Source organism: Dermacentor silvarum, chromosome 6 (genome assembly GCF_013339745.2).
Source record: "Dermacentor silvarum isolate Dsil-2018 chromosome 6, BIME_Dsil_1.4, whole genome shotgun sequence".
NCBI classification, from domain to species: domain Eukaryota; kingdom Metazoa; phylum Arthropoda; class Arachnida; order Ixodida; family Ixodidae; genus Dermacentor; species Dermacentor silvarum.
This window is the reverse complement of record NC_051159.1, coordinates 100,606,611-100,633,203: the sequence shown is the minus strand read 5'-3', so window position 1 is coordinate 100,633,203 and position 26,593 is coordinate 100,606,611. Positions and strand designations below refer to the sequence as shown.

Genomic DNA, 26,593 nt, shown 5'->3' with positions numbered 1-26,593 from the left:
AGCAGCACTTCCTCACGCCAGCGTTTGACAGCACGTGTCCACGCTCATCATGTGCTGTGTTCATGTTTGCCTGTGGGCACTGAAACCATGCTTGTTAATACAGTTAATAAGTCGAATGTTTACAAGTTTATACGGACGATAAAACTACTATTCTTGGATTCTATAAGCTGTCTACTAATTTTCTATCGCAATCGATGCTTCGGTTTTCGGGCGAAACTACGACTTCTTTTCACGCTTAAGAATTAAAATAATATTGTGTGCAGTTCAACACTACTCTCATTTCTAAATTTTTCCTATTTCTCGGCTCTTTTGTTTCCCAGCTTTTTTTCTTTTTTTTTTTTTACGGTCCAGTTAAAAACGTATCAGCGGGGCTCTACTGTAATTAGATTACTTTGATGGATTTTGCACTGCAGTTCAATGAAAACGATATAGATGCAACATTCAAAAGATAAAAACACTAAAAAGTTTAGTGTCTGTACCTCTTTAAGGAACCCTTAAACATTTTTCGATGTTATCAAGACAGGCATTCGTGCTAAAATATTTGATCTTCTTTGTATGCTAGTGTGATTGTGAATAAAGACAGGCATTCGTGCTACAATATTTCATCTTCTTTGTCTGCTAGTGTGATTGTGAATGGACCTTTTCTACTTTTATACACAAGAAAGCTGGTGAATGGTAGCTTTTACCTTTTATAGCTCAACAAAAAACATCCCCATCGAAGCAGTTCAGAGCTGTTCAGGAGCAGCCAATCTGTCGTCTGAATGCCATTTTTGCCTCGCCATTTTAGTTTATAAACGAAAGTAACTGTACCAGATACAACAACCAATCACTTGCAGCAGTACCAGTTGACACTGTCATTAGGCTGCTTTGCCAGTTGATGCTACAACCTGCATTTGTCGCATCACACCAAAAGTAATTCCGTTTTATCTTGTGTACCATTTATGCAGAGAAAATAAAAGGGACCCAAAACAAAAGTAACCACTAGTTGACAAGAAGTGAGTCATTCACGCCACGGCCTTAACAGATGTGACAGAAGTGTAGACAAAATTTCAAGAAATCGTACCTGTCTGCTGTTGCGGGGTAGCCTCGCAAGACGAACGCCAGACATGTCATACAGCCTGACCTGCCTGTTGTCATGCGGAATGGCTATGACATTCTGGTTGGAGATGGCAAGCCTAGAAGGAAACAAGCGAGAGTAAAATTAATAAAGAAGCCAGCAAGACCTTTATGCAAAAGGACATCTGTATCTCTCTCTCCTTAGAGGATCATCTAACCATATAGGACAATGAATGGTGCCAGAGGTCACAATCAGCCAAAGTGAATGAATAGTCACATGAATAGTCGGATTTCAATATAACAAACAGAGATATATAGAGAATTGATACTGATATACAGAAATCTGAGGTATTTCTCATCTACATCAACTTCTAATGAATATATGCTTATAAAAAATATATTGGATATCCCCTTCAGGTGCCACTGAATTATCTCCATTGTAAATATAGTTATACCGCATTTCTTGCTTATTCAGAATCATGAAGAGTGTACAGCTGCAGAACCAATTAAGGATTTCAAAATTCTTCCGTCACTTTGACAACTTTCAACGGGAATGTCATATATGAGAACACCAACTATTTCATGTCAAGCATACTTGGAAAGCACCTATCTAGCCACTCAAAAAACATGCCCGATTTAAAGTATTGTGAATAACAACGAAAAAAGTAAGCACATCACAACATACTGATGCCAAGAGCAAACACTCTGCTGTCTACCATCAAACTCACTTTACTAAAACATTTAATTGTACTCATTTTGTTCAAACTAGTAGCACAGGTTCAATGAGGAGTGTTTCAACATGCTGCACACGACACTTCTTCAATATTAATATTTTCATTGGTGCTTTTCTTTTAGATGCAGTCACAATGAGGTTTAATTGTATTATAAATGAAAACTGTGTATCAGAAACTGAATCTGCAATAATCGTGACTATTATACATCTTGAAAGACAAAAACTAAAAAATTTCAGAGCCCTTCTACTACTGTGAAGATGGAAGCCAGCGAAGCTGTGACTATGGTGGGTCTGCTATATTGAATATTGCTATACACTATAGACCACTTACAACGTAACCGTTTATAGTGCAGGACCAGATATAGTACGGTCTTTTCAAACTCCCGTTAATTTTCCCATAGCACTCCATGTATACGCATACCGCTTACAGTGCAGCCGCGTGAGACGAAATACCGGTTATAATGCGGCTTCCGCGGGAAAATCTCGCCGACAAGGGCGGCAGCAAGCACGCTTCCCAACAAGGTGCGTGCTCTCGGCCGACGTGTGCATTATTCAATGCAATCAAACTCTCGTTAATTTGGACTTATTTGGCCGCACATCAGTTAATTCGGACTACTTTCGGAGCTCGAGGAGCGCCGCAAATGTGCGACGCAAAAGAGCAAGAACGGCGCTAGCGTCCAACCGAAACGAAGTGGCGGAGTCCGTATCGCCACGGCCATCAGTTTAAAACGTACGTGAATGACAGCAATGCCGGTACGCTTCGAGCCTATTTGTGTCTTTAAAGCCTGTATGCTTGTGTTTACCGCTGCGCATAACACCGCGTTGGCCACAGGCTTTCATAACTGCGTGGTCGTCGTCCACGATTGCATCGATAGCGGCCGTGGTTTCTCCGCAGCGGTTGCGGCGAACAGTAGTTTCTTTTTTACTCGGTACGCGCGCGAGTCGGCCGCGTGCCAAAAAAAACTGCGTAGTCGCCATCGATGATCGCATAGATAGCGACCGCGGTTTCGACTGCAGTTGCAGCGAACGGTAGTTAATTCGTCCAGACTTGGTGCGTGCGTCGGGCACATGCCTTCAGCACCGCAAAGTCGCTGTTCATAATCGCGTCGATAGCGGTCACGGTTTTTTCCGCAGCGGTTGCGGCAAACTGTTGTTTCGTTTTGACTCGGTGCAAAGCTATCGAACTTAAAGAGCGCCAGCTACATTGCGATTATGTTTTCACCAGCTCACTGGCAAAAACGTAATCGCGATGTGTGCGCGATAGTACAAAGCGTGTCTACATGCTTGGTCTACATGTTTTGCATACGTGCAGGGCTTGAAAATAGTTGTTTTGGTTATAGTGCGGTAGCGCTTATAGTGTAGATATTCGAGACTCCAGCGACTTACGTTATAAGCGGTCTACACTGTAGTAAATTTATATATTGTTACGTGTAGCTGATGCCCAAGGCTATTTACAATTTATTTACACGGAAGCCAACGGAGGCCAAGATGGCGACGCTATATCAAGCGGGAACACGTCGTCTTCCTCCTCTTCAGTGCAGCCACACTGTGGCAGCTGTTCCGTATCATCACCCCCGGCAGTAGAAGCACCATCCCGGTGCTTAAGCTACACATCCGCGGTGAAAGGTGTGTGATATGGCTTTAGTCTCGCTACGTGAACAATGTCACTTGCAGCTGACAACGACGCTGAGGGGTCGGGGAGGATGATTTCAAATGTGACATCGGTAACTTGTTAGACCACATGGTATAGACCAACGTAACTCGACAGCAGCTTTTCGGAAAGGCTCACACGGCGGATGGGTGACCAGAGAAGCACCAGAGAACCCGGAGAAAAGTGCACGTCACGATGGCGGCAATCATAGAGGCATCTCTGATGCTCCTGTGAGGCCTCGAGACGGGTGCGGGTGAGCTGCTACGCATGGTCAGCGCGTGCAATTGCGTCGTGGGCGTATTCAGTAGCTGAACTCCAAGGGCAATGCGGGTTCTCGGCCGTATAGAAGATAGAATGGTGAATAGCCGGCGGTGTCGTGACGCGATGAATTACATGCGAACGTCACATATGGTAAATGAAGATCCCAGTTGTAGTGGTCGGCCACAACGTACTTCAAAAGCATGTCGGTGATGGTCCTGTTGAGGCGCTGCGTGAGACCTCAACAGGTGTCTGTGGGTGGTAGGACGTGCTGAATTTGTGCTTTGTCGAGCAGGAGCAGAGGATGTCCTCGACGACTGCTGAGAGAAAGCTACGGCCACAGTCAGTGAGTAATTGGCGCGGAGCACCGTGCACTAAAATGAGGTCGTAGAGTAGAAAGTCAGCGACATCGGTAGCGCAACTTGTTGGGAGGGCTCTTGTGATTGCGTACCGCTTAGCATAAACGGTAGCGACGGCGACCCATTTATTTCCGGAAACCGAGAGAGGAAATGGCCCAAATGACTCCAGCTGGTCGATGAGGGCTCATAACGAAGGATCGCGGCGTAGCTCGTTGCCGATTTGAAGCAACTGGGACACAGAGAAAATGGAAGCGATGGCATCCGCATCTGCCGGTTCTTCCACTGGGTAGTGGGACAAACAATCTGCATCCTGGTGCAAGCGTTTCATCTTATGTACCACGGAGAAGGTATATTCTTGCAGGCGTAAAGCTCAGCGAGCGAGACGTCCCGTGGGGTCCTTGAGCGATGATAGCCAGCAGAGAGCGTGGTAATCAACGATGACACAGAATGGGTGTCCTTACAAGTATGGATGAAACTTCACAACTGCCCACACAAGAGCGAGGCACTCGCGCTCTGTGATTTAATAATTGCGCTCGGCTCGGCGGGTGATAAAAGTTAGCTGGAGTAGGCTATAACGTGATCATGTCCACACTGGCGTTGTACTAACACCTGCTCCTATGCCATGACCACTGGCATCAGTTCGAACTTGTTGAGGCAGACGGGTCAAAGTGGGCCAGGATTGGAGGCATGGTAAGGAGAGTAGTGAGATGAGAAAATGATGTGGCATGATCAGAACCCCCAAGAAAACGGGACGTCTTTCTTCAAGAGGTCGGTAAGGGGGACGCGCAATGGTCACAAAATCCTTTACAAAGCACCGGAAATAGGAGCACAGCCCTACGAAACTATGAACGTCCGCTGTACACTTCGGGACAGGAAAATTCGTAACGGCGCGAATTTTTTCCGGATCAGGTCGCATGCCTCTGGCATCCACGAGGTGTCCAAGGACGGTGATTTGGCGGCGAGCGAAGTGACATTTTGAAGAGTTCAACTGGAGACTGGCCTGGCGGAACACGTCAAGAGTGGCTGAAAGACGATTGAGATGCATGTTGAATGTGGGCGAGAAAACGATGACATCATCCAGATATCACAAACAGGTGGACCCCTTGAATCCCTGAAGCAAAGAGTCCATCATTCGTTCGAAGGTGGCCCGCGCATTACAGAGACCGAAAGGCATCACCTTGAACTGATAAAAGACCGCCGAGGTAACAAATGCAGTCTTCTCTTGGTCCATGTCATCAACAGATATCTGCCAGTAGCCGGACCGGACCGTAAGTCGATAGAAATAGGTGGCACCGTACAGGCAGTCTAGAGCATCATCAATATGTGGCGAAGGGTAAACGTCCTTCTTTGTGATTTTGTTCAGGTGGCGATAAACTACACAAAAGTGCCAAGTTCCATTCTTGTTCTTGACAAGTATGATGGGAGAAGCCCAGGAACTACAGGAAGGCTCGATAATGTCCTTTTCAGGCATCTTTTTTACTTCCTGTTGTATAACTGCTCGTTCTGAAGCAGAAATACAATATGGACATCGTTGAATAGGGTTCACATCACCAGTATTTATGCGAAGGGTACACGACGGATGTTTTACCTAAGGGTCGACAGAGTAAAAATATGTCACGATGTTGTGACGGGGGCGAACGAGACTGACAGCGGGAGGGAGAAGGACAGTGGGAGTAGCGGGGTCGTGTCAGAAGTGTCGCAGGGTCAAATGAAGGGTCAGGGCATAAAAGAAGCGAATGAAAAGGACGAACTAGACTGGACGAGGGTGGTAGTCAGAAGAATAGCGTGTTGGAGAATTCCAGTGACTGCGGCAGTGGCGAGCGATATGCCCAATGCGTCGGCAGTTAAAACAGATCGGCTTGTCGTCCATGGCGCGCCATTCAGACAGGTTGCACTGTCTATAAGAGGAGTAAGAGGAGCGAGGTGGGAACGTGCGTGGAGAAAGAGGATAATCAATATTATCATTCTTGACTATATTGAGCGTCTTCGGCATGTTCGGACACCGGCATTGGACACCGGCATCTTGTTCTCGCCCGACGCAATGTCGAAGTACTGCGTTTGCTGCGCCAAGTCCACCCCATCGTCACAGACTAGCGTATGAGCCACAGTGTTAATAGCCACAGCACACTGCACGGCATTGTCAGGATCCTGGAAGATGTGTTTAAATGAGCGTTCGTCCAATAGCGAGTCCACAGGAAAACTGCTGATAACAGCACTAGCGCGATCTCTTTGTCACGAGACAAAGGGGCACAACCATTTATGGAACGTGTTGCCACCGAGTATCGCAATACTTGTGAAAGAGGCATTGGCGGTAGCGAGGGGTATAACAATGGGCCATCCATCATTCGTTTTGACACCTGTGCTAAGGCACAACTGGCAGGAAACCACCACGTACAAGGAGCCAAACCACCACACACATGGAGCCAAATCAAATGCTGATGATGACAGTTCTTTCTACACGCAGACACAATCCCAGGGAGCCTAGCCTTTAACAGCTTCGCTGTAAAACGTTGACAAATAAAACTTAATTATGTTCTGCTAATGAATGATTCAAGCAAAATTAGCTAGCATTAGTTCTAAAATTTATTTATATAGTGCATCACATTGTAAGAGGTCAGGCTATCCAAATAATTGCTGACAGCTCAACAAAGCTCTTGAGAGCATAGAGTTTCTCACTATATTACCTAGAGGAAAAATTAGCGCTGCTGCACTATGGTATCCATGGGAATGCCGGTACATTGTGACTTCGGATTGGCATTGTTCTCGGAGAACCAGAAAGTCTTTAAGACGCGCCTGGTTAGCACCGTTCCACCTGTCACAATGATTCATTTTCTGCTAAAACAGAATGTAAAAAGATGCTTTAGCTTTATACTACACAAAAACATGTTTTTTTATTTTGATTTTGAGGACTTACTATAGGATGTACAATTATATGAAGCGTAAAAAGTATCAGCTGGTCGCTAAAGTTGGAGGGTAGACGACAAGATTCTCGCTCGCTTTGGAATAACTTGCCATCTGTTCTTGCTTTTCTTCGCTTCATTCTGCATTGTAGGTGAGTAAACTTTATTGAGATGTAATATGGGTGAATAAAAGCCTTTTATGTAGATTTTATGTTAAGAACGCAGTTTTTATGTGCAGCCATAACCACGTTTTAGATGAAGCCTCGTAGTAACATCAGCCAACACAAGCCTCGCAGACACGATATCCCATCATTCCTATGACAGCACATCACCCTTTAAGAAACTCGCATAGACGGTGGTGCCAGATTACCCTTCTAGGTGTCATAGTGAGAAACTATGCTTGAGACCAAGTCAAGACAAGGTACCTGTGTGGTAGCTTAATGTCAGTAGCCAATGTAGAACAATGCTACAGTGACGATGAGGAATCAGACTGTAGCACAGCAGCGAGTCACTAAACTAACCTCTTTATTGGGTAAACCTGTGCTCACAAAAAACAAGTTACACTCGGGCAGAACGATAGTGACGAGCACATGCGTCGGTTGTCAAAATCTGATCCATGGGTAGATGCGTCGGCTATTTGTACATGACTTGGCGTAGATTCTAGCGTAATCGCTGGTGCTCATGTGCCTTCGATAAAGTACAACACTATTCGCATCATGCTTGCAGCTTGATTACACAAGGTTTGACGACAAAATAGACAGCAGATGTAATGGGCGCCAACAATTCAGAATGTTCCAATAGATGCAGGTAACCTTCAACATTTACCTTTGACATTACCTTAGACATTTGTTAGCTGGTGAAATGTGGTCACCGAAAAAATATAAACAAGTAAGCACGTCAATATAAAATTTTGCTACCATAGTTCAAAATGCATTTGATGATGTTACAGAATCCAGCCAAAAGTAGATGTTAACAATGCAATGTTTTAATGTATGATCTTTGCTAAAACTTCTGACCATACTCCACAAGTGATAATATGAGTCAATGAGTCCTTAACACTGTAGCACGCCATGCATTCAGAACTCAGGCAAAGCGAAGAGGAACACTCTCTCTCTTAATCTCCAGGACTTTGGAGCAACAAATGTTCCACAATGGTCCCAGTGTGTGTCCCAATGACATGACTAATCCTGCAAGCAGTGTTTCCAAAACTTTTAACAAACATTGTAGAGCCTTTGTCGAAAGAGACAGAGCCATTAGAGTGCGAGTGTTTCCAAGTCTATAGAATGCACCAAGAGTTGTGCCAATGTAACAACACATGATCAGAAGCTTGGAGGCCACGAGAGCTTGTCTCACTCTGTATAGGTTTCAAGTGGTACATGATTGATTTGACTGATTCTTGTGGTTTAATGTTCTGAAGCAACACTGGCGCTATGACAGACACCTTAGGAGGGGACTCTGGATTACTTTTGACCATCTGGGATTCTTTATAGTGCAACTAAATTTAAGTACACGAGCTTTCTCACACTGGTGACCACGAATAAAACCCACGACCTCAGGCTGAGCAACAGATCATCATAACCACTGCGGTAGATGTTTTCAAGTGGTGCAAATGCAACAGAATGTTAACCAGACACCTACAATTAGCTGCATTTGACAAAGGCTGCATAAGCAGTAGCAGCAGTGGATTCTAAAGAGCCATGCGAAATAAGGCGTGTAACGACATTGGCAGCGAGATACACTCTCCTCTGTATTATGCAAGATTAAACAAAAGCTCATTTCTGTTACTAGGGCGAGTATGATTACCTGTTAACAGGCGAGTCCAGCCTGATTGTTGTCAGTGGTGACCTCATGTTCTTTAAGTCCCAGATCTTAACCGTGCGGTCATCGCTTCCTGACACAACCTTGTCTGCCGATGCAAATACGGCAGAGGTGACAGCCCTGTAGACAAAATCATTTATGGACACCTTATGACTGGTGAAGTGACGCAGTAAAAATTTCGCGTTAGATTTAGTATGCAAGAAAAGGACAAAAGCCAGTAATAAAAGCATAACCTTGGCCGTCTTCCCAAACAAGACCTATAAAGGGTAAATAAGTGAAGCTGCACTATGTATAACTTGCTGCCCCAATCTCATTACTAGTACATTTTTAGTTGAACTGAATTACTCACTCTCAACCCCATTCCCATTGACAACAATAATAAAAGCCTGAAAAATGTGAAATCTAAAAACTTTCAATTTACCAAAAGAGCAGTGTTTCAATTACCCAGGGTTAAAACGCATTGAAAACACCTCTAGCAAAAATTCTAATAAAAGTTTGTATTAGTCTAATACAGTTTTGTATTAGTTGTATAAGTTTTGTATTAGACCAATAGAAATTTCTATTAGACGTACTGACTTACCTATAAGACCAATAGGCCCTGTGTATTAGACTTATTAGTCTTATACAAACAGTGTTACGTGTCTACTAGTATCTCTATTATACAGGTTGTTGCTGGTCTGATACAACATGTATTGCTGGATTCCACAGCTCTTGTTTGCTGGTGAAAGTTGATGAAAAAAATAGACTAGCGGACCGCTCGCTTGCATGGAGAGGCGTTTCTATTTAATCACTGAATAATTAAAAATTCTGTTGTACAATTGTGCAGCAGACTGCATTCGCACGTTTGCATTAGTTTCAGCGCACTAAGCTAGTGAAACTGGCCATCTCTCGGCGACATACACAAAAGCGACGTGCGCCTACATGGTCTTGCCAATTTTGCTTCACTGAGCCTCGTCGCGATGAGTCGTTGAGGAAACAGCTAGTGTTTACAGCACACCGAACACTTCCCCACAAAAAAAAAAAAAAAAAAAATGAACAACCAGCCGTAATCTACAAGACAGAATCACGGTGCCCGGTCAGCTTACGAACGACGACGACGGTGCAATAGCAGCAACCTTATTTGTTTGCAGCTGAAGTTTCGTCAGTGTTGTATTTACTGTTGAAGTGCGCATAAAGTAAATGTTAAACTTTTAACCTAAATTGCTAACTTGATAGCGCATATAAAAGGCCGTAATATTTATTGACATCAAAGAGCAGTATCGCAGAGAAGGGAACACGGCGGGCGGGAAGGACATAAAACTGTGACCATAGTCAGCTGTAGTTGCGCACAGCACGTGTGCCATGGCAGCTGCCATGTCAAGGCGAGGTGTGCGTGTTAGTGAATGAACAATGTGTTTTTAAGGAACCCATGGCGTTAGCGCCTGTGCAATCTCATTCGTGCAGTAGTATATTGGATAGTTTTATCTATGGCTGCTGTTAATACTTCAAAACAACGCAAGGCAACTGTTTTACCCCTGTCCTTCGGGGCTTTGTGGATCTATCAGCGTGCTTCAATGTGCAGCGTTTTCCCCGGCGCCGATTTACCATTTCGAGGTAATTATACTTCTTATTTATGCTACTGTAGTACAGTATGAAGTGTTTTCTTCTTTTTTTTATCCTGACGGTGAACGTAACCACAGTGTCGTCGGGCCGATTGCTGTGTGCGTTGCAGCAATAACATGGCTGTTTCCGACAAGGCTGTGCAAGATTTCTGTCTAGAGTTCCTTATATCTGTCTACAGTTTCGATGGAACACACATCTTATATTGATTTTGTGTGCTTTATAATTGTCCTGTCATGTCAGGTAGCGTCATTTTTTATTATGATAAACATTTTGAGCTAACATATATCAACTGTTCTAAAATATTGGCGAGCCACATTATTCTAATTTGGAAGCAAATATTGCCAGCTTAAACGTTTAGTGGTAGAACTAGCACCACTGCTTTCAACTGTTTCTATATGTGTGTATTTTTGTGCCTAGTTTTTTTTAACCACTTCCTCAAAAGGACGTCCTCTGGTCGAAGTCAACGAAAAGCTCTCAATCAAGATTGCTGACCTGATGAAGATCTCGAAAGAGGAATCTGTAAAAAAACATGCTGTGCTAATAAATGCTTCTAGCAATTTACCTGTTTTTCGTTATCTGGTGCATTGCAACATTTTCTTTCACAGCAATAGACCTATCAGACTAACAATAATAGGCCTATTAGACTAATACACTAATAGGCATATTAGACTATTACACTAATAGACCTACTAGACTAATACACTAATAGACCTACTAGACTAATAGGCCTATTAGACTAATACACCAATATCTATTAGACTAATACACTAATAGACCTAATAGACTGTATTAGTGTCAATAACCTAATAGGCTATTAGTTTTTGTATTAGAATTTTTGCTAGGGACAGCAAGCCCAGCCAAGATTTTGAGACTTGTGTCAACCGAGATTCTTGAATTATTAGAGTGAATTATTGAGAGGCAAATCCAAGCAAGTAGACAGACATGTTATGCCCTTTCCAGAGGCAGTCTACCCTTCTTCAAAATTTAATTTTTAGTTGTTTCACGTTACATATTGAAACTTAACAGCTACACATAACCTGTCCCTCTTGTTTACTTCACGCTGAACCTATAGTCATGAATAATAAACAAGCCTAAATATAAACATTTTAGTACAGACAAGCAAAAGCTAAGGCTTGTGTCAACTATTCAGTAATGAGAGCTGGTTGTGCTACCACAGAAAGGAGGATCGCTCGATCTGTGCACAGCTGACCCTTCCATGAAACTTCCGTTCAGTCGACATGGGGCAGGGAATGATCCAAGGTAAACAATAAAGGAGCCCTTATTCTGGTTCTCTATACTGACTGCTGACACAACCATAGCTTTTGCTGCACTGCCCGGAGCTGGTGAGATCGAGTGTAGAGCAAATGCAAGAACCTGCAATAAACAAAACAAACAAAAAGAAAGGTACGGAGGAGCGGTTTAAAGAAGAGTTGCTCACTCTGTGTGGCCCTGAAACACGCTGACCGAGTGTATTGGCTCCCTGAAGTCCCACAGCCGAAACGTCGTGTCCTTGGAGGACGTCACCACCAGACGCTGCGTCGGATGTGCACTGGTGTGGGTCAATTCTTGGTCGTGGCCTGCTCACCAGAGGCACGCAGAAGAAGCAGAGAAAAAGAGACTGGTGTTGGAAAAATCAATACAGCAGATCATAAACAGAAAGTCTCTAACAATCTGAGCAACCGAGAGCTAGTGCTTGCAGTCATAAAAAATTGCCACATTTGCATTGGAAGAATTTGCGACATGTCTAGCATATTATATAACCCTATTAACTGACGATGACTGATAGCGTTTAATGATGCAAGGGCACCTTCATCCTTCTACACAAGCTTGAAAAGGTTAGAATAATGTTTCTTCTTTTTTCTACATTGTTCCCTTCTCTTTTTACAGCAGTGCAATCCAGTGTTCTTAATTAGCTGGACAATTGTGTAATTAACGTGTTAGCATTAGTGAACTCATGCAAACGAAAACCTGTCTGTTGGCTTGTGTATGGCAAAAGAGTGGAGAGGAATGAAGCGGAGAGGAGACCGACGCACGTGGAAGGGGAGGAAGCACATGACATCACACAAGAGAGGAAGCAGGCTGCGGGGAGTGGAGCACAGGTGCAGCGTGGCTGGAGAGAGGAGGAAGCACGCGTCATACGTCATGCACTCCCTACCCAAGGGAGCACCGCACCATCTGGTGCAGAGCCAATGAAAGAGATGAGGGGGTGGCGGTGCAGCACGCTGGAATGCAGCTCATACAGTTGGTGCTCGGCCGTCAGTAGATGCACTTTGCTCACCGGAAAGTCCGGACACATGTCACACGCTTAGATAATTGCATTAGCGGCTGCATTTGTGTTCTATGTGCTGTATAGTTAAAGGTAACAATGAACACTGCACCTTCTACGAGTGGTACGAGTTGTCCTGCACAAGAGTGTCGACAGAAGAATGCCAAGGCTATGCAACGCAGAGTCTAGCACGTCTCATCAGTTCGTGCAAAACGGAAACGTGCAATAAGGGAAAAACAGGGGAAAATTAATACCAATGAATTACTGTCGCAAGAATCCCACTGATAGCCTTCAAATTGTTTTTTGATATAGATCAGTATTTCTCTAATGGATCAACTGCTATGGTCATCACATGCTACAAGAACTTCTACTTGGGGATTGCAATATGACTAAGTAGGTGAATGTACAAAACCCAATTTTAAATGGGAATGGGCTTTCAAACACAGCTTAACATTACATTACAAGCACTAAGTAAAATTAAATAGCAACAGGTTTTCAAATAAAAATGAATTGTGGGGCTTAATGTCTCAAAACTGCGCAATGCTTTACAAGGGATCCCATAGTGGGAAGCTTCGGATTAATTTTGACCACCTGGGATTCCTTATTGTGCACACCTAAACCTAAATAAGTACGTGAGTGTTCTTGCATTTCCCTCTCATTCAAATGAGGCTGTTGCAGCCAGTAATCAAACCTGTTATCTTGGTCTGAGAATGGCGTTTCTAGCATAACTGAATTTACATTGCCCTTTTTGCAAAACACTGAAAAACTTGTAGGTGACCAGCTAAGCTACATGAAACTCACCAACAAGCTGAATGACAAGCTCTCCCTTCTCAACGTCGTAGACGTTGGCTGTGCGATCCCAGGATGCAGTGATCACCTGGTCCCCACCCGACAACCAGTCGGATGCTATCACAACACTGCTATGGCCCGTCAGCTCAGTCAAAGGGCTTTTCATTACAAGAACATTGCTTGCAGAGTCAATATCTGTAAAGAAAGACACAAACTAATAATGACTACCTGAATGATGAATTAACACAGTTTCCTTGACAACAACATTACCAAATGGCTGTGCTTACCATCCTCCTTCTCCGAAAGGTCAACCTCGTCTTCAGATGAATGTCCTTTCTGCAAAGAGATTGAAATACGGTAATTGTCAAGTGAATCTATTCAAAAGAAGCAGTCACTGACATATATAGGTAAAGCCCTTGTAAGAAATGAAGCCACTAGGAGCATAAATCATGTTGAACCCTGGTGGCATGGCATTGTGCCCACATAATTCCTGGTGCTAAATAGATGTGTGGGGTAAGGATGAGTTTGCCTGCCTGCCCAGAGTTTTAAAGCAGTGGCGATACAACAGAAGACCCACTAGACATCCTGGAGTCAGCTGTGATCATGTGTGCAGTGGCTTCATTTTTTCTGATCAACACCGTGCATGGGTGCTACATGGGTTTGGTGTTCAATACAGATAAACAACAGACACTGTTTTAAGAGCACCAAGACGTCAGGGTGAATCGCAATAGTGGTTGAAGAGACCATATGAAGTCCTATGTTCAAAGTTCGGATACAGTGTCCACTACTACTGCCGCATGATGTCAGTAGCCCCTGTTACGATTCCCTTAGAGCTGCGATAGCCAGATCACGTGTATAGTGAATTCCGATTCACGTTGAGCGACCATGCTCGGACCACGTGAAAACGCATGGTGATCGGCGTGACTAACGATCTCGCTCGTCAAGATGAATAGGCGTGTCAGTCGCGAGGGTCAGAGACAAAACCTGTCGTCCAGTCCTCAACCTTGCTCCCCCGCAGAGGACGTTCACCTGGCTCCGGTCTCCTACAATTTATGCTAATCTTGCTCCCCCCCCCCCAAGGACGATCACTCGGCTCCGGTCTCCTACCATTTATGCTAACCTATGGATTGCCCTGGCCTGCAGTAGGGGAGAAGAAGGAAGAAAGTGCCCGGATGGTGGAGGGTATAAGAAGGCCAGCCAGCAGCCACGTGGAGAACACTTTTGCTCTGCCCTTGCGTGCTGGGGCATCCATGCTGAACTTTTCTTGTATGTTGTTCTTTGGAGCACACTGCTCACCCGTAACGATGTATTAAACTCTGTTACTTGTTTTTACGTCGCCTCGTCTAGCCTGCTGGACCCTCTGATGGTCAACCTGGTTCGAGCTCCAAGCAGACGCTGTTGAAGGTACCCCCAAACTTCGGCCCATAACACCCCAAATACCTAGAAATTCTATGCTATCTCACAGATATCCTTTTCAAAATAAATTAGCAATAGCCAGTGCTGATCTTATATGCCGTAAAATACAGGAACCTGCTTTGTACAATGCTTAACAAGTGAAGTGCAATCAGTATATCCGTACAAGGTCCAACATATAATTTTTCATAGGCTGAATTTGATGCCTAAAAATTCTGATGCAGAGCCCGTACCAGCATTTTTGTTATGCTGGAGGAAGTTTCCAGTACTTTACTGTACTGTACCGTACTAAGTAATCCTTACACAATCATTTTACTATTTTCTTCATACGAATATACTCTCCGTAGCCAGAAATAAATGTGAACAAGTTGTTTTAATTTTCACTGATGTGGAATGGTGTTTGGGCTTTGCGGAGATATCTGAGCGTTGTGTCTGGCTGTCCTTCGGGATATGAGGGCCTCATTGACAGATGCGACGCTATCAAGTGCTCTTCACACTTGTCATTTCTCGCAGCCGAGGAGTGTCAGTCAGTCACCTGGGACTGATGGATGAGCAATTAGTCCCCAGACTGCAATGGGTCATCGGCCTCGTCCGTAGCTAAAACTGGCAACGTTGCTCTTGGTGTGTTTCGTGAAGCACCAGCGCCCGCCCGAACTACAACGAGGCCCGGCGCCGACTGTGATGCGCCAACCTGGAGCCCCTTCCGAGACATCAGCCACTGCCCTCCCTAGAAAATGGTGGCTTCCGCGAACTGACCGCCACGGAGAGGCAACTAATTCTTGCAAGGGGCCAGCATCAAGTATTCCCGTGGGAACGACATCACCGTTTGGTTCCCAAGGTGTCAACCGCTGCCTGTGTGCGGGGGCGATCAGGCAAGTATGGAGGCGGAGCCCGGCGGGAAACAATGGCACAACATGGGCGGGATATGGCAAACTGGTCGAAGGTGGTCATTGGCTAAGAACTAAAGTACATTCCCTCGTCGAGTGAAAGAGGGAAACCAAAGGGATAAAAAGTGCAACTTGAGTGTTTTCAACACTCTGAGATGTAAACGCTAGAACATGCAAATATGTTGGAGCATTTAGACGGTTCCAATATCATGGAGCCCTTCTTTTAAAATATGTACATTTGTATATAAATCTATTTTCTGATCTCACTGGACCTCTCTTTCTCCCTGCACCTGGCACGGCACCAGACATGGAACCTTCGTGGCCTTTCGGACCTCGGCTTTCGCAACAGCGTCGACCCTAGTACAATACATGGCCAACAGTGGTGCACTGGGTAGCTTTTAACTGCCAGTAAATGTTAAACGAGAGCTGCTAGCATTAATGAGTGATTCACATGCTCTTCACTGTCCCCCAAATGACAACGCACTGCTGGATGCAGTGCATACCGAAGGTCGAGCGCTAAATTTACATGTTTCATTCGTTGAGGACCCTGCACTGCACCACAATGCACTAATTAGCTAAAGCTCACACATTCATTGTAGCATGCAATAACTCACAGTGGTAGATTGCACCATTTTGTCAACCAATCACAAGGCATCAGAAAGCAAGCAGTCAAGACACACACTGATCAGGGCAATTTGAAATGAAAATAGGACCACACTGTTACATCAGTTACAACCCTCTCAACAGACCCATACAATGAATGATGGATTGGAAAACAACAGGTACAATGTTGTGAGACAGGTGAATGTAGCTTATATCCTGGTGAAGATTAAAGGGAAAAAGAGGAGTTGGGAACATTGTGTAATTCACATATTGATGAATGGGTGCCAAGGAAGAAAAATGCCATCAGCAGAGGCTTAGATGGATGGACAAGTATTAAGAAATTTGCAGATACAGGATGGAGTTTGTTGATGCAGTACAGGGTTGATTGGACACCAATGGGAAGGTGCATTTGTCCTGTAATGGACCTTAAGTGTTATGATGATGATGATGATAATGACAATGTTGATGATGATATTAGGTGATATTAGTTGATGGCATAAGAAACATATGCAAAGCTTTGCTGTAAATAAAAAAAAAAGCTCTGCTAAAAAAAATGAAAACGAGAGAGTGAGCTTACCACTAAATCCAGAGCAGCAGCTGCTGATGTGGCAGCCCTCCAGATGTGGGCGCTCTGGTCTCCCGAGGCTGTCACGAGCAGGTCTTGTGTTGGGTGGAAGCGCACAGAGTTCACTGAACCCTCATGTCCCGCATACTGCACAATGCACTGGCCTGTCTGAATGTCCCAAAGCCTGGCAGTATGGTCTGTAAAGTTAAGAGTATGAAGGGAAAAGAAAAATAAGACGTGAGGAGACAAAAGGGCTTGATATTGTCACATTTGCCTACAATTCTTCGCGTCAAGACACTGCCGGTTATTCCCTGTTCTTTATGTTGTTCGGCTGAGAACCCACATTGCCACTGGACATATCCCTTCCATCCGCCGCAGCAGAGATCAGCGAATATGCACTTGACGCCATTAGCAGAGCAGCCCAAGCACGCGAAATTGTCCATGTTCGCCTCCTGACCTCCCAGAGAACCAACAGCGTTTGTACAATCGTCAACACCAAAATGTCCACTTCCACCTCGATCTCTGGTACTCCTCCTGTGGTCCCCGACACATCACGTTGGCCTGTCACAAAAACTCCTATCTCGGTACACAGGTCCATATCGAGCGCTGCATGCCGTGACTCCAGTTACTTATGAAATCGCCCCAGTCAATACCAATGCCTCATCTGCCCCGAATTTTACTTACGTTGTGCACGTCGCACGCCTCAAACGTTATTACTCTCCTGTTACCGCCAATATTTAGACGCACCGGGACGGTGCTTCTGCCGTCGGGGATAATGATACATGCATATTGCGTGTTTCTTGCGGACGATGCACATGGGTACCTTGACGAAGAAGACGAACTGCTGCTTGCTCTCGACCTGTCAGCTGAACTGGTCAGCGCTGCAGTTGCCTTTTGTAAATATACTTTGTAAATAGTCTCCAGTGCTTAATCCTTTGTTCGTTTAACAATATTGATATTTATTGCTTTTTAACATTAAGGAGAAGTGGGCCAAGCTTTCCAACTGTGTATTTTCCCTTTCATATTTCTGCACAAGTCATACCTAATAAGGCAAGAGACAAGAGAATCCTACCCTCTCCTTTTTTTTATACCTTTGTGGCTTATGATCCTGCTATAAGTGCCAGAATAATGTAATGATTCTACTCCAATGTAATTCCTTTTCGTGTTTTGCCATTGGCAAGAGCGGCACTTCTCCCAGGTTCCCAATGGGATCAGCCAGCCCTGTACGGTGTATAATAAAAGTGGCATAGAACTGAGCAAAAGGAATCGCTACATTACACCGGCCATGTGTTCTGTTTGTGATGCCCCATATTTCTTTATTCTGCCGTGTTATGCTTATGCCCTTACGCAAAACCGGCTCACAATATAAGCTTTTTCTCCTTCATGATTTCTGTAGCATCTTCTGCACATACTGCAATAGCTCGGGTCATGGCGTGGCCTGCATTCGATACACTGATGTGACTGGTGTACATGTCAGTGATGTGTGGCATAGAATTTGCTACAAAAATTACCAGACGGAGGAGATCCATGGCATTAGTGACTATGGGAGCTGAAAATATAGTGGGTTTGGCCAGCATGGGATTGGTGGGCAGTGCATAGATTTTCCTAAAATTTGTCCTTCTGGCTTCATACAGATTTGTGACCTTGCAAATTGATCATTTTCAACAAAATATTGTCTTATAAATGCAACAATTTGCAATTATTTGCATGTGCACAGCAACTTACTTGCCTTGCTATACTTAGAAAATGGTGACTGCTTGGAAACTTATAAAGTGTGATGAAGAAGACGTGCAACATGTTCTGCAGATGATGCACACCACCAGCAGTAGCAGCATCGTGATCGCTTTGCAAAAGACGACGCCGAAGTTACCGCTAAGAGCGCTGCCCGACGTAACTGTTTAGCCGCCCGTTCTGTGCCAGTCTATCCGAAGGACCTACATCTACGCCTGCATCAATAAACCTCATTTCAAAAGTATGAAAAATAATGCCACAAGAATGACTAAAACCACTAGTACGAATATCAGACAAATCCACGAACTACCCATCGTTCCAATGGTAGCTGAACAATCAGAGCATCAGAGTTCTCTCTAGCAATTTTTTGTAGAAAACTCTATGGTGTGTGGTAGCACATGACCACCGCCTACATTTTCCATGATGTAACATGTGGCCTGTTTCTAACACAGACACATGCTGCTCTCAGTGTTTTCCCTGAAATATTCACATAATAATTTAATGACTTGGGCCGGTATTTTGTAACAATGCGTTGTGCTTTATTCTATACTAGTCTTATCATCCACCGCTCACGGCCGGCTGACCCCGTCGATAACGCGAGCGGACCGTTGCTCTGACCAATGACCAAGCACGAAAAGGCATTAGCATCGGAAAGGCATCACTACAAAATACCAGCCTTGGTGCACTTCAGGGACATCAAGGCGCCATACTATTTTTAACTGGTTCAGCAACGATCCACTGAAGAAAAAAAAATACATGATCAAATTTTGGGTCAGTCATTGATGCTTGTTCTAAATTTAAAAAATGACAGTCACTTAAGTATCGTCACGTGATTTGAATGTGAAAGCATTATGACTTCTCTAATTGATTGGTTACATCCATGATACGCGATGTCATACATTGTCATGTGCCCTTCACAACTCTACCTTAGTCCACCTTGCTATAGTTTGTACTAACCTTAATCCACCTTATTCCACTTTAATTCACCTTAATCACTTTACTCTACCTTAAGTCACCTTACTATAAACTGTTCTAACTTTATTTCTGTACTACTACTGATGTCATACAAGACGCTAATGACCTCACTGATGATGTTGATCTTTGGTACCACGCGTTGCCTACAACATCACCTTTTCTGCCTCATAGGACATACAATGTTTTCGCATTAATAAAGAGCAAGAGAAAGAATGCATTACGGTATGAGGCATGTGGTGCACCTGAAAGGAGTAATCTGCAAACAGAGAAAAGAAAGGGGAGGGGGGGGAGTGGCGGCACCTCCACCACCACAAGTGCAGTAGGCCTAAAAACTAGAAAGACGGAAGGCATTCTTTGAAATACTGACCTGCAGATGCTGTTGCAATGACCAAAAGGCCCGAGCGTGATGTGCTGACCTCCCAGACTCCATCACGATGGCCAAAGTAGCTCACAGCCAGTTGACAGCTGAGGGTGGATGTTTTGAAGCTGGAGACAATGCGACTGGTGGAAGCCTTCAGCTTGTATGTGCTCTTTATTTTCTGTGACAGCTGGCTTGCTGCAAAATGAGAAACAAGAAGAAAGGCATTGTCAAGAAAGCATATCTACTTTTACTAATCAAAAGAGTTTCAGTGCACATTTAATTAAGAGATTTGTGGTGGGGCACCATAAATATTTCACCTGACAAAATACTAGCAGGTGGCAAAGAATGTAGACAGCATCGACGTTAACTGAATTTGATGACAAGAGTACTCAGCGGTTATAAAGATCAATTAAAACTCAGTTGCATCCCTCGCTATTGAATCTATTGAATCAATAATGTAGGTGAAAATCTGCTGGCTCCCAACACGTACCAAGGCGTACAGCGATGACGCGAGATTTCTTCCTCACAAACTCCTGCACAACCTGAAGCGAGCTCAACCTCTGTGCACTCCAGATATGAGGGAAAGCCTTCAGCCTCCTCGAGGGCAAGGGCAGGCGAAGTGAGCACTAAGAATACACGCAGGAAATAAAATGAAGAAATCTAATGCTCAGTTTTCTTTTTTTTAACTATTATTCTTGACAGGAAACGAAACAGGAAAGGTTGAGATCACAAAGCATCACATAGAGTAACCCCTGTTGGAGTTGGGGTCGTGGCCTCGCCAGCAGTTGTCAGAGTTGGAGTCGGGCATATCCAAAGTGGTAGCTGGCCCATGCCGTCGTCCGCCTCATCCACGCTGACGCTGACGACGTTGTTGAAGGGAGGAACAGGCTCTCATCGAGAACGAAGAGTATTGGGTTTATTTACAGTATTTACATGAGAAGTATGAGAACGAGACGTTACGTCTCATCAGTCTAGCATGACTGGGTTGAAGCACATTAGATCGAAGCACTGGCTACATCTCAGGGCAGATGGGAGAACACTCTCGATGGCCCCCAAAGTGCGCTTAAAATCCCTCTTTGTCCAAGCTGCGGAGCGTCGAGAGTCACCGAAGGGTCCACCTTGAGGGCGAGGGTGCGCATAATCCCCCGGCGCCTTCGTTTCCCGACCACATTCGGTGAAGTGCCCGAGGGCACACACTGCTGACTCCCCCACACAAAGGTGGGAACACCCGTAGACAGGTAGATTCGCGCCTGACTTGAACCATAGCCTCCTCGATAGAGTTTATCAAGGAGGCTATGCTTAAACTGACGCGCCTGTTGTTCCTGGAATGACCAGCCATCGACGGGTTTGTTTGTAGAACGACCTTGGCGGCCGGCTGGTCTGTCGAGCGGCCGTGAGAAAGCGTCGTAATAGTGGCGCTTTTCCAAGTCTCCTCTTCCTAGTGTCGTGGTCGGCGCCCGGGTGACACGCATTCTTTGAAAGGTGTAGAGGCATGGTGTGCCCGCTGATCTTTCCCGGCGGGACGTTTTTCAGCCTCCCGAAGCGATTCGTCGCATGCAATCAGGAGATACTTCCAAGATCGCTGCCCCCGCTGGTTGCCGAACGTAACACCCCGCGCTGCTAAACTGCAGCTCACCTGTCTGCAATGGCTTTCACCTCTGCACGACGTCGCATAGCGCTAGTTCGTATTATAGCATCAACCATATTTCTGTGAGAATGACTTAAGAAATCGACTACAGCGTTTATTTGTGGCCGCTTCAAACGGTTCTACCAAGAGCAAGTACAGACCGCAGACCGCTAAGCCGGCAAGGCTTATTTGCAAACACATTTTCGAACCTGTGCAAAGCAAAACTTTCGTGGAGCGGTTAAATGAATGGTTTATAAGGTTGCTTAAGTCCCTACTACTTTTAGTCGAGTTAGAGCATTACTGCAAGATTACGTGATTATATTAAGTGCGCTACGGGGGTTCCGTCATCCTATTGTTCACGTCTGTTAGGCGCACCATAGGTGATTGTGTAGACCGGAGAGCCTCGGAAACGTTAAAGATAACCGTTAAGTTTCCTCCAGACGCAATAAGCCGTTGTTTGCGAGCATAGGCCGCCGCGAGCAGTTCTCGCCGTTAATACGTACGCCGTGCGGATTAGTGATGAAATCGCGCCCACGTAATTAAGCCTCTGAACAACGCGCCATATGCGCGCGCGCTATCTGCCCCGTTGCGCAGACCTCGGGTCCACTCCACGGCACACACGACGAGCGCACGGCTGCGGGTCACGGTCAGGTCATTCGCGGCGCTCATATCGACCGTGCACACCATGTACGGTAAACAATGCCCAGGCCGGCTTCTGCCCCCCCCCCCCCCCCCCCCCCCTCGTTCCTCCTCTGCCAACTGTTCTGCTCCCACGCAGAAAACGCTCTACGTTTGATTCCTCATTGCAGGAAGCGACGAACCGAGCGACCCGTGCGTCTCTCATCTCCGAACAATCAACGCCGCACATTTAACTCTCCAACTTCCGCGCAGCGTAGCGAAAGCTATGCAAAACCAGTAAACAGAACTAGAAGGAGAGCTCCATCAATTGGTCCGCCTCCGATCGCGCGACGCCGACTGAACTGAAATCGCACGGAAGGATTAGTAGCGCACAATGAGCGAGCCCGTCTTACTTTCTCTCGAACGTGCAGCGGGATCTCGTTACTGATTGGCTGGCACAATCCCTAGGCTTCGCTGCACTGCACTGCACGGAATTGGTGCGCTTCACCGGCGGCGTGAAGCGAGGGTGGGTGGCGCGTGCGACCTTGGGCGCCGCTTAGACAATGGGGGCTCTCCCAGACAGGTAGTGCGCGAAACAGAATTGAGGAGAGAGAAAAGAAGCGAGGGAAGTGAAGCTTTACGACTCAATATAATAACTGAACATCAATCAAATCAAGCCTGCTAGCACGCACCTTTCCACTCCTCATGCGGAGTGTGGAAGGGTGGCTGGTTGCAGTGTAGGCGAAGACCGACCGACCGACCGACCGACCGCGCGCGCGCGCGCGCTATCGGACGTGGGCCATCTAGACCGGCCGCGCGTTGAGAAGGGTTGCAGGGTCGGTTGCGACGCATTAAATTAAGCGAACGACCGCATAAGGGGGGAGAGCGAGAAAATAACAAAACAAAAACAATACGAGTTACGGGCAAGGACGTCGTTCTATGCACGTACTCCATCAAGTAACAGTCGTCTACGCCAGGCAACAACAACCCAGCTGGGTCAATAAACTTCGCGACAAACGTTGGCGCGCTGATCCATATATATACATATATATAGCTCACTGGCAAGCAAACCGGGTCCCGTCGAAAGTCGATTTCCCTCTTCAATTTAGAACGGAAAGTACAGGGTAAAAGAAAATTGTGAGACAGTGACCAATGGTATACCGAGAAATGTGCGACGGTAGAGAGATTAAAAGCGAGAGAGAGAGAGAGAAGGCAGAAAACTTACTCGCGCGGCAAGTGAGCCCGCGAAAACAGGACGGCAGAATATATAGACACGCCGTTAAGCGGCCAACTGATCGATAGGAAACCGGACATACACACAATGGCCGATAAGATTACCTCTGTAGGTGCGCGCAGAGATTGTCCTCGTACATAATACGCGTTCGAAAGATACCCTGTATGCCAATACATCGTCCTGGCGGTTTCTTTCCTTTCGTGTCGCTCCGATAAACTGCAGACGGACAGAATTTTTTGTCTCCATATTTCGCGTTCGTCGATATAAGCGGAGGAGAAACGACGCCCCACTGATAAGGAGCAGACATATACACCGGGGCAACGTGAAAATCGCGACGTTTATCGCGCCTGAAGGTCGCGAGAGCCGTCGTATTACACGAGGCGTTCACACAATAGCTCGGCGACTGTAAAGCTCATTCACCACACTAGGCCGACGCGACACCGATTTTAGTCTGCCAACTGTTGGCGACAGCGTTTTTCTTCATTTAAGCCGTTGGCCACAGCGTTTTCCGTCCTGTAAACTGCTGTCGCCAACAGCCGGCAGACAGACCAAAATCGGTGTCGTGTCGGCCCAGTGAAAATGAGCCTTAATCGACACCGCTTAAGAACACGTCTGGTGCTAGTCTCTGACCGACGGTGAGAGACTTTCAAACTTTATTCTAACTAATTTACTTTCTAACGAGCGGACGATGTTTACGCCTTCAGTTCTGTCCGAGGAAATTCATTGATTCGTTCCGTAATAAAAACGTGCTGCAATGGCACAAATGTTCGTTTTAGATAATAATATTGCTACGCGCTATTCCCGCGCACTGAAGTACGCATCCTGCCGAGCATGGAAGAATGCGCCAGAAAGACGATGAAGACGACGATCGGGGTAGCGCTCGTGTTGTTGTTCTGCCATCTTGCCTGCAGCCGTCTCTCTCTGTATATATCTTGTAAATACAATTTCACATCCCTTTTGGCTACTCTCATCCCCGTGGCGATATTAAAAAAAAAAAGGAGGGGGGGGGGGGGGATAGTGAAGTAAGTTGTATCCGAAGTATAAGCTATAACCGATCATATGCAACAACTTTAACAGCGGTTCTCAGAACAATTTCCCCATCGTTTCGCCTTATCGCTTCCCGCATGACCAACGTGTTTCGAAAATGTAAATCAGCCCGCGCGAATATCGCTGGCCAGCCGAATATAACTTGTCTCAGAAGCAGAGATCTATAAAGCGGTACAACGGGCATCGTTTAATAATTTTACATTGACAATATATTCTTTAAATACACCAATTTCGTTGTTTGTTGATCATTGGAAGAGAAAATGAAGGTCAAGTTCTTTCCTTTACAACGCGCCGGAAAGTCGGTGTGACGTCACAAATTTCAAAGGATCTTCTCGGATTCGAGCCGTTGTAGATCAGTGAGAGCCGTGAAACTTGCAAAGTTCGGTCTTTCGAGCTTTTATATGATCTTGCAATAAAAAACAATCAACTATAGCTCCGAGCTGAAAACGTCAAAATCTATGACGTCACGGCGAGAAAGTGCGGAACCTTCAAAGTGGCTTCGCCATACATCTTTCACCTCCACCTCCCTCCGCAAGTGTCGACTAAGTGGACTGTCTATTTCAGCGCGCGCTGAATGGATAGAGATTGAGAGCTGGCGGTGACGTTTAGCGCTTGCTCTACCGACTTCGAGCTATATCCAATCAGTGCACGCTGAAATGGACAGCCCACTTAGTCGACACTTACAAAATACCCCCCCTCTCTCTCTCTCACTGTCAAAGCGGCTTTTCTTGCAAGGGTAATCTAATACAACTCCACTTATATATTTTTTTTTCTTTAGCGTCCCGTTAACCGATACGTCTACAGTTTGATGCAACGAGCGGTACAACGGTGAGTAAACTGTAAAATAATTTACACCCTTAAAAGAGAATAAAGGTGTAATTTTTACAGTGTACGACCGATTTTCCCTCTTGTTTCGTCTTAGGCCACTTCCTGCATTAACCAGCCATTTCCAGAACTGCAAAACAGATCTCGCGCGATTCTACCTGGACACGAAAACCGAATTCGGGGAGCAAAATAACCCGGCTCTCAGTGATGCACTTGCTCAAACAGCTAATAATAATAAAAACATGGCTTCAGAGGAGTGGTGCGATCTCGCCGTATACTTATTGGCTTTCACGGGCACCAACCGTGTAAGGAATACTGATTGACGGGGGTTATCATTAAGGGCGCATGCAGTTCGATAGAGGGGCGCGACTTTAGCACTGCAGCGCCGTTGCGAAAGAAAATGGCGTTGCTTTCCACCCCAACCGCGGTGCCCCAACTTTTGATAAGAAAATGTTTCTTGGTCTCGGAGCCTGCGGAGTGCGCAGGACGAAACGAAGACAAAGAATTAACAGTCTGATCAGACTTGGAAAAATAAATGCACGAGGCTTCGTGCAGCTCCACAAAAGCTCAAACGCCATTCCCTGTCGAGGAACAATAAAAACAACTGATTTGCCTTTATTTCAGGCCACCGAGAGTACATTCAAACAACAACGAAAAACGCATTTAGATGTTTTTGAAGTGGCACGTAATTAGCATAGTAATGATTTAGTAACTGCTTTTCGAGCTATCCACAATTCAATCGTGATGTCAGTCCATGGAGTATAGGTCAGAAACAGATTAAGACTTAAAGATTGACTCCAACCAAATAAGGAAATTTACTAGCCTGACGTTTCGGAACCAATTCGGCTCCTTTCTTCAGGGGATATTCTTCGGAGGTGGCGGTGTGCCGCTTTTAAAAGGTCCGTCGTAACAAAGGAGAGGAAGGGGGAGAGAGCGTAAGGTGCGGAGACACTTGGCAGGGCACCTGTTCTAGACAGACAAAATAGGTGGTGGGGGTGGGGTGGGGGACGGTCTTCGGCGTCGCTGGCCGGCTGGGTTGACCGATGCTGGGCGCCCTTTAGTCGCGGGAATGCCGACCAGCGCACATACAGATCGCCGCCCACAACCAGCCCTGTCTGCCGTTCTCGTTCTCTCGACCTTTATCGTCTACGAAGGATACAGTGCACTGAAAACGTTAGCCCTCCCTAGCCATTTATTGACCAGTGTTGCCTAGAGGCAACATACCAGATTAAAAAAAAAAAAATTCTCACCCAGTTTCAGCATTAAGTACGAAGT

The 26,593-nt window shown here is 45.5% G+C and overlaps 1 protein-coding gene across 3 annotated transcripts in view; it reads right to left on the bottom strand.

Moving 5' to 3' along the window:
- Positions 1 to 26,593, bottom strand: part of LOC119455777 (WD repeat-containing protein 37-like) — a 159,327-nt gene that overhangs the window by 8,362 nt on the left and 124,372 nt on the right. For all 3 annotated transcript variants that reach the window (XM_037717236.2, XM_037717239.2, XM_049669296.1), the window contains 7 exons: positions 19,974 to 20,162; positions 16,913 to 17,097; positions 13,720 to 13,768; positions 13,445 to 13,627; positions 11,816 to 11,954; positions 8,761 to 8,895; positions 1,064 to 1,175 (listed from right to left, as the gene is read on the bottom strand). In XM_037717236.2, coding sequence (XP_037573164.1) covers positions 1,064 to 1,175; positions 8,761 to 8,895; positions 11,816 to 11,954; positions 13,445 to 13,627; positions 13,720 to 13,768; positions 16,913 to 17,097; positions 19,974 to 20,162 — 992 coding nt within the window. The remainder of the gene's footprint in view (positions 1 to 1,063; positions 1,176 to 8,760; positions 8,896 to 11,815; positions 11,955 to 13,444; positions 13,628 to 13,719; positions 13,769 to 16,912; positions 17,098 to 19,973; positions 20,163 to 26,593) is intronic.